Source organism: Arachis ipaensis, chromosome B1 (assembly GCF_059453495.1).
Source record: "Arachis ipaensis isolate K30076 ecotype BB chromosome B1, ASM5945349v1, whole genome shotgun sequence".
In the NCBI taxonomy this organism is placed as follows: Eukaryota; Viridiplantae; Streptophyta; class Magnoliopsida; order Fabales; family Fabaceae; genus Arachis; species Arachis ipaensis.
The window spans coordinates 119911427-119920196 of NC_142436.1; the positions used below are offsets into that span (position 1 = coordinate 119911427).

The 8770-nt window shown below is 38.7% G+C and overlaps 1 protein-coding gene across 1 annotated transcript; it reads right to left on the reverse strand.

Moving 5' to 3' along the window:
• Nucleotides 1-6223: 6223 nt before the first annotated feature.
• On the reverse strand, nucleotides 6224-8419 carry LOC148578132 (uncharacterized). Its single transcript, XM_088501308.1, is given in 1 exon segment — nucleotides 6224-8419. A coding segment is annotated over 1 exon segment (2196 nt).
• Nucleotides 8420-8770: the final 351 nt, after the last annotated feature.

The window sequence follows — 8770 nt, forward strand, 5'->3', positions numbered from 1 at the left end:
GCAGTTCCTTGAGAAGACGACCCGAGGTTTGAATATGATGAGCGGACATTTTATACGCTTTTTGGAGTTAATTTCATATAGTTTTTAGTATGTTTTAGTTAGTTTTTAGTTTATTTTCATTAGTTTTTAGGAAAAATTCATACTTCTGGACTTTACTATGAGTTGTGTGTTTTTCTGTAATTTCAGGTATTTTTCTGGCTGAAATTGAAGGAGCTGAGCAAAAATCTGATTCAGGCTGAAAAAGGACTGCTAATGCTGTTGGATTCTGACCTCCCTGCACTCAAAGTGGATTTTCTGGAGTTACAGAACTCGAAATGGCGTGATTCCAATTGCGTTGGAAAGTAGACATCCAGGGCTTTTCAGAAATATATAATAGTCTATACTTTGCTCAAGGATAGACGACGTAAACTGGCGTTCAACGCCAGTTCTCTGCCCAATTCTGGCGTCCAGCGCCAAAAAAGGATTAAAAGCTGGAGTTCAACGCCAGAAATGGATCCAAACCTGGCGTTGAACGCCCAAAATGGCCTTACGCACGTGAATTACTTAAATCTCAGCCCCAACACACACCAAGTGGGCCCCAGAAGTGGATCTCTATACCATCTGCTATAGTTTACTCATTTGCTGTAAACCTAGGCTACTAGTTTAGTATTTAAACAACTTTTAGAGACTTATTTTGTATCTCATGACATTTTAGATCTAAATTTTGTACTCTTTGACGGCATGAGTCTCTAAACTCCATTGTTGGGGGTGAGAAGCTCTGCTGTGTCTCGATGAATTAGTGCAAGTATTTCTGTTTTACATTCAAACACGCTTGTTCCTATCTAAGATGTTCATTCGTGCTTAACTATGATGAAGGTGATGATCCGTGACATTCATCACCTTCCTCAAACCATGAACGTGTGCCTGACAACCACCTCCGTTCTATATACGATTGAATGAGTATCTCTTAGATTCCTTAATCAGAATCTCCGTGGTATAAGCTAGAACTGATGGCGGCATTCATGAGAATCCGGAAAGTCTAAACCTTGTCTGTGGTATTCCGAGTAGGATTCAATGATCGAATGACTGTGACGAGCTTCAAACTCGCAAGTGCTGGGCGTTAGTGACAGACGCAAAAGGACGAAGAATCCTATTCCAGTATGATCGAGAACCGACAGATGATTAGCCGTGCTATGACAGAGCATGTGAGCATATTCTTCACTGAGAGGATGGGATGTAGCCATTGACGACGGTGAACCCCTACATACAGCTTGCCATAGGAGGACGTGCGTGCGTGAACAAGAAGACAGAGGAAAGCAGAGATTCAGAAGACAAAGCATCTCCAAAACTCCAACATATTCTCCATTACTGCATAACAAGTAACCTTTAATCCATGCTCTCTTGTTTATTCGCAACTCAACTGATAAACATAATTGACTTCCTGACTAAGATTTACAAGATAACTATAGATTGCTTCAAACCAACAATCTCCGTGGGATTCGACCCTTACTCACGTGAGGTATTACTTGGACGACCCAATGCACTTGCTGGTCAGTGGTACGAGTTGTGAAAAGTGTGATTCACAATTTGTGCACCAAGTTTTTGGCGCCGTTGCCGGGGATTGTTCGTGTTTGGACAACTAACGGTTTATTTTGTTGCTTAGATTAGGAAAAATTTCTCTTTTTGTTTAGAGTCTCGTATTATTGTCGTGTTAAAACTTTAGAATCCTTATTTTCTTATTAAAATCTTTTTCAAAAATAATTTTTCTATTAAATCCTGTGCCAAACTTTAAGTTTGGTGTTTTCTTGTTGATTTCTCTGTGTTTTTAGAAAATTTTAGTAGTTTTCTAAAAATTTTAAGTTTGGTGTTCTTCCTTCGTGTTCTTGTGTTCTTGTGAATCTTCAAAGTGTTCTTTAGTTTTCCTTGAGTCTTGATCTTAAAATTTTTAAGTTTGGTGTTCCTTAGTGTTTTTCCCTTAAAAATTTTCGAAAACAAGGAGCATCAGATCTAAAAATTTTAAATCTTGTGCTATCTTATTGTTTTCTCTCTCCTCTTTAAATTCAAAAATATCTTTTCTCTCTGTTTTAAAAGCAAATTTTCGATATCTATTTCTAAAATTCAGATTTTTTTTTTCAAAATTTAAAACCTTTTTCAAAGAAATCATCATATCCTTTTCAAAACTTCCTAACCACTTTCTCTCTCCTCATTTTTTCGAAATTCTTCACTCAATTTTTTTATTTATTTTATTTTAATTTATTTCATTTTTGAAATAAATAAATAAATAAATAAATAAAAATATTTTCTCTATTTTACATCATCTTCCTTTCTCCATCATGGACATAAGAGGAAATGAACAATCCAGGAGGACTCTGGGGTCATATTCTAACCCCTCTACTGCTTCATATGGGAGTAGTATCTGCATACCCTCCCTTGGAGTCAGTAGCTTTGAGTTGAATCCTCAGCTCATTATCATGGTGCAGCAAAATTGTCAGTATTCCGGTCTTCCACAGGAAGAACCTACAGAGTTTCTGGCACAGTTTTTACAAATTGCTGACACAGTACATGATAAGGAAATAGATCAGGATGTCTACAGACTATTACTGTTTCCATTTGCTGTGAAAGATCAAGCTAAGAGGTGGTTAAATAACCAACCTAAGGCCAGCATAAAGACATGAAAACATCTGACAGAAAAATTCCTGAATCAATACTTTCCCCCAAAACGGATGACACAGCTAAGGCTGGACATCCTGATGTGCAGAAAACGATCTGACACAAAACTCACCGGCAAGTGTATCGGGTCGCATCAAGTAATAATAACTCACATGAGTGAGGTCGATCCCACAGGGATTGAAGGATTGAGCAATTTTAGTTTAGTGGTTGATTTAGTCAAGCAGATCAAGAGTTGATTGAGTGATTTGTGATTAACAGAAATTAAATTGCATGAAAAGTAGAGGGAGAGGTGTAAATTACAGGAAATTAAAGAGAACAGAAAATAAAAGTGCTGAATCTTAAAGAACAAGAAATTAAATGGCAGAAACTTAGAACGCAAGAAATGTAAATTGCAGAATCTTAGAATGCAAGAAATGTAAATTGCAGAATCTTAGAATGCAAGAAATGTAAATGGCTTGAATTGTAAATGGATCAGGGATGTGGGATTGCAAAAATTAAACAAGAGAGCAGTAAATCTCAACAAACAGAAACGTAGAAGATGGATCTAATTGAACCGGATCTTAAATGCAAATGAAAATAAACTTGGTGTAGCAATGTAACAAGAAAATTGAAATTAAAAGATGTAGATCTCAGGACTCAAGAGACTAGATAACCAAGTCTAGATCTCACTGCCTTCTTAGATCCAAATTTAGAATTCAATTGCAAGAGATTAAAAATCAAAATAGAAGAAAACTTGGATTCAAATCTCAATTCTCCAAAGGTGCAGTGAAAGAAACAAAAAGAGATCTCAAGGTGAGATTGAGACAGAATTTCCTCAATTCTTCAACACCCAAGACTCTAAATCTCCAAATATCTCAAAACCCAAAAGCTCTCCCAAAATTACTCAGCAAACTAAAAAGGAAAAGCTCCCGAAAAGAAAAGCTCTACTGCCAGTATTAAAAATTCTAAAAAGGAAGCCCTCTAAATCTTCAAATCCTAAGCTATTTATACATTTCTTCAAATGATCATTAAGCCTTGAATTGGGCCTTTAGTCTTGATGGAATTGGGTTGATAATAGCCTCCGTTGATTGTTCTTGGTGTTGGGAAGAAATCCATTTGTGAACCGGGCCATGAACCATTCACGTTTGAGTCAATGTTTGAGGCAAACGTTGACTCAAACGTCTTCATGTGTGGCATTATGCAGCTCAGCCAAGTTGCTGTCATCCACGTTTGAGCCAACGTTTGAGGTCAAACGTGAGCTCAAACGTGGTTCTTCCCAGGCTCCCTTTTTGTATGCTTCTTGGGGGCTACTTTGTCCTCTTGTCGCGTTGCCAATTTTATGCCCAATATAGACTATTATTATATATGTTTGGAAAGCTCTGAATGTCAGCTTTCTAACCCACTTGGAATCACCTCAATTGGACATCTACAACTCAAGTTATTCTTGTTGGAAGTATGCCCCTTCATGCTGTTTGGCGCCAACATTTGACCTCACGTTTGAGGCAAACGTTGGCTCAAACGTTGCTGTGCCCAGGAGTGCTATTTCTCTTTTTTTTGGCGCCAACGTTTGACCTCACGTTTGAGGTAAACGTTGGTGCAAACGTTGCCTTCCCTTGCTCCTTCTTCAGCCAACGTTTGCCTCAACGTTTGAGGCAAACGTTGGCGTAAACGTTGGCTCTTCTCCAGGGTGTTCTTCATCTGCTTCTCACGTTTGAGTTAACGTTTGAGGCAAACGTTAGCTCAAACATGAATCCCTCTTTTCAAACCCATTCTTGCAACCTTCTTCCAAGCTTTATTTCACCTATCATCAATCAACAATTGTATCAAAGCTATGCCATAATCATGAGAGTTGTTCTTCTTCTTGTCATATGAGCAATTATGGCACAAAAACTCATGAAAATGCATCAATTTATCCATGGTTGATTGAATCAAAAGAAACATGAAATTCAACCCAATTGACTTACTTATGGCTTAAGAAAGTGCATGAAACTAAATGAAAACAAAGAAAAAAGACTATTGAAACTAGGCTAAGATGCCTTGTCATCACAACACCAAACTTAAAACTTGCTTGTCCCCAAGCAAGAAAAGAATTATTGAGAAGAAAGAATGAAATGGAAGAAGATGTTCATGCTAGCAGAGTATTATTGGTAGCTCATGGGATTTCATGTAGATATGTAAACACTCACTTCTTATTGATATTTAGGCCTAGAAAGTCTCCTCCAAGCATCAAGCAACACACTGCTATGACCTCTCATTATTCCTTTGTCCTTGACCATTATTTTTTTTCTATAAGCTTTAGTTCAGTGTCATGTGTAACAAGCTCTTTTCTTTATTTATGCTTGACACATTATTCACTTTAGACACTTGGCTCACATGTCTTCTTAGAACATTGATGCCCAGCACCTCTTTGGGTTACTAAATGTCTTGTATCTAGGTTGCTCTTGATAGTGGACTTTCAGTTGATAATCCCGGGTTAGTTAACCCAAGTTACCAAGTGTTGATGCACTCCAATGAACTTAATAATCCAAGCAGATCCTAGTACAAAGACACCACAGGCATATATTCTAAGGTTCAAGCTATTGGTGTCTAGCTTTATTTCTTTTTTTTTTCTTTTGTTCTGCTGCCACCTTTGGCTTTTTCTTTTCTCTTTTTGGTTTTTCTTTTCAACCAAGGACTTTTATTTGATTGAGATTCATAGACAGTGAGCTACTTTCTACTTAAAAGGAGACAGTCTAGTTCTTTTATTCACTAAAAGTGAGCTATCATACAATCATACATTCATACCACCACTCACTATTATTGTACTTCCAGCTAACAAAGAACTATCTTACTTCACATTCCAAACATTTCTTTTATCGAATTGAGGATGCAGGGGACGAAGCATGCATTTAGTTAGGTGAAAGTAAACACACAAGCACACACTTAGACTAGCTTACTTATTGCAAAGAGTGATTCTCCCTATACTAGATGAACACTTTAGCAAGACATAAATCAAATCATTTCTCAACAGCAGAAGTTAAGTATAGATACAACCTATTGGTTTGCAGTTCTTTTGTCCTTCCTTCTGTTGTGCCCCTTTTGAGCTATGATGCATAATGTCTTCAAATGGTGGTTAGTTCCCTGCACAATTCTCAAAAGTTGCTTACTTCTTACGCCCTTAGGTGACTAGTTAGTATGCATGAATTGAGTGTGGCTTTTGGATTTAATTTGGTGTGGGAACACCAAACTTAATTCCTTGCCACTGTCTCTAATGCAACAGGTTGTCCACTTATGAATTCTTTTGGCCTTGCTAAAGGTTATGTAACCAAAACTAAAAAGCAATTAAATGGTTGAATAATTTGTCTGATTGCTTGGAGCTAGCATTATGCAGGAGGTGAGAGTATGCTTTTAAATGAGATTTTGGTGGAACACCAAACTTAGAATCCTTCATTCTCCCTTAAATTGTTTTGGTGTGCAACACCAAACTTAGCTCCTTGCAATACATACTTAATTATTCAACATTTTTATTGAAAAAGCTATGAAAAGAAAACTACCTCAGGTTGGGTTGCCTCCCAACAAGCGCTTCTTCATTGTCATTAGCTTGACATTAATCCCCTTAGGGTAGTTGATGACTGAAATGTCGCAGCTTATCCCCCCTCACTGTAAGCCTTCTTTGTGTGCCTTGATGCTCAATTTCAATGTGCTCGAGAGAGAGTACTTGGTTAACAGTGTAGTGATCCTCATTTCCCAGCTGTTGATATATTAATTGCACCTTGTCGCCTTTAGAGAATCCTTCAGTTGGGATTTTTTTATTCTTCCACCCTTTGTGAGCCTTCTTCTTGTTTTTCTTCCTTTTTCTTGTTAACCTTTCTTCCTTGACAGCAGCTTTGGTTGTGGTACTTTCCTTCTTGTTTATCATTCTAATTCCTTTTTGAATTCCTTCTCTTCCTTGCACATGCTCATTCTTCTGCTTCCCTGTGTTGTTGGTTTCTTGCCTCGGAAAGCAGTCGCTGACTACCTTGCTTCTCTCTTCACTAATTTGTGGTTCTGGAAACACTTTTAGGATAATGCTTTCCTCGTGCATCCTGAGAGTTAGTTCTCTCTGCTCTACATCTATGATGGCTCTAGCAATGGCCAAAAATGGCCTTCCTAAGATGATTGAATTGTTTCCTTCCTCTTCGGTATCCAAGATAACAAAGTCCGCAGGAAAAATGAACTTGTCAACCTTAACTAAAAGGTTTTCAATCACTCCTTTGGGATGTACTACTGACTGGTCCACTAATTCCAAGGACATCTGTATTGGTTTCACCTTCCCTATGCCAAGCTTTTTCACTAAAGATGATGGAATTAGATTTATGCTTGCTCCTAAGTCACACATCCCCTTGTTGATAAATAGACTTCCAATGGTGCAAGGTAGGAAGAAACTTCCAGGATCTTCCAGCTTGGGAGGGAGTCCTTTTCTGATGAGTGCACTACATTCTTCAGTGAGAAGCACAGTTTCCTTCTCCAGCCAACTTCTTTTCTTATTGATGATTTCCTTCAAGAACTTGGCATACAGAGGCATTTGTTCCAATGCTTCAGCTAAGGGAATGTTGATCTCTAGCTTCTTGAAAGTCTCAAGGAACTTATGAAAATGTTGGTCCTTAGTCTCTTTGCTGAACCTCTGGGGATATGGCATTGGAGGTGTAATGATCTTTACCCCTTGCTGCTGTCCTTGAATTACTTCCTTTGAACTATGTGGCTGGTTGTCTTTCTCTTTGAGCTTCTCTGGGACATTTCTTCTTGTTGTCATGTCCTCATTGCTAGCTTCCCCTTTCTCTGATGGTTCTTTGTTGCTATCCAAAGGCTTCTTGGTTACCTCCTTGTTGTTGTCTACCAATATCTTTCCACTCCTTAGTTGTACAGTTTTGCACTCTTCTTTTGGATTAGGAATGGTGTCACTTGGTAGTGAGCTTGAAGGTCTCTCAACAGAAATTTGCTTGGAGATTTGCCCAATCTGCCTCTCTAGGCTCTTCATGGAAGCTTCATGGTTCTTGGTTGTCATTTCTTGGTGTTTCCACATCTTGTCTATCAAGGTTTCCAAGTTAGTGATTCTTTGAGATTCTGGTGATGCTTGTGGTGGGTTGTGAGATGTGGATGGTAGATGGTAGGCATTTTGGTTGGTGGGTTGGTTATTGGATTGATAATGGTTGGGGTTGGGGTAGTTGTTTTGAGGTTTTCTGTAAGAGTTTTGGTTAGTTTGCTGCTGGTTGTGGTTTTGGTTATTTCTTGAAGTGTTTTGGTTTGAGTTCCTCTGCCATGGTTGTTGGTTCTGGTTGTGATTGTCTCCCCATCTGAGGTTTGGGTGGTTCTTCCAGGATGGATTGTAGGTATCACCATAAACTTCATTCTGTCCAGAGTTTTGGTTATACATGTACTGCACTTGCTCCTGTTGTTGCTCTTCTTGGCTTTCTTCATTCTGCACACATACAGTTGATGGGTGGCTTGTGTTCACAGCTGCTACTTGAAGGCTGTCAATTCTTTTGGCCATTTTTTCAAACTGTTGTTAAATTTATTGTTGCATCATCTTGTTTTGAGCCAAAATGGAGTCTACTCCTTCCAGTTCTAATACCCCCTTTCTCTGTGATGGTTGGCGGTTTCTTTGATGAGCAAAGAAATATTGATTGTTGGCCACCATGTCCACAAGATTCTGGGCTTCCTCAGCAGTTTTCATCAGTTGTAGTGAACCTCTAGCAGAATGATCTAATGCCTCTTGAGATTTCAATGTCAGGCCTTCATAGAAATTTTGCAGCACGTCCCATTCATTGAACATCTCTGGAGGACACTTTCTGATTAAGGCTTTGTACCTCTCCCATGCTTCATATAAAGATTCGGCATCTAATTGTGTGAATGTCTGCACCTCGGTTTTCAGCCTGATGACTCTTTGGGGTGGATAGAATTTGGCTAGAAATTTAGTCACCAAGTCATCCCAACTAGTGATACTTCCTTGGGGAAAAGTTTCAAGCCATTGTGCGGCCTTGTCCCTTAATGAGAATGGGAACAGCAGAAGCTTGTAAGTTTCAGGATTCACGCCATTGGATTTAACAGTGTCACAAATCCTTAAGAAGGTAGATAGATGCTGGTTGGGATCTTCCAATGGGCTGCCTCCATAGGAACAATTGTT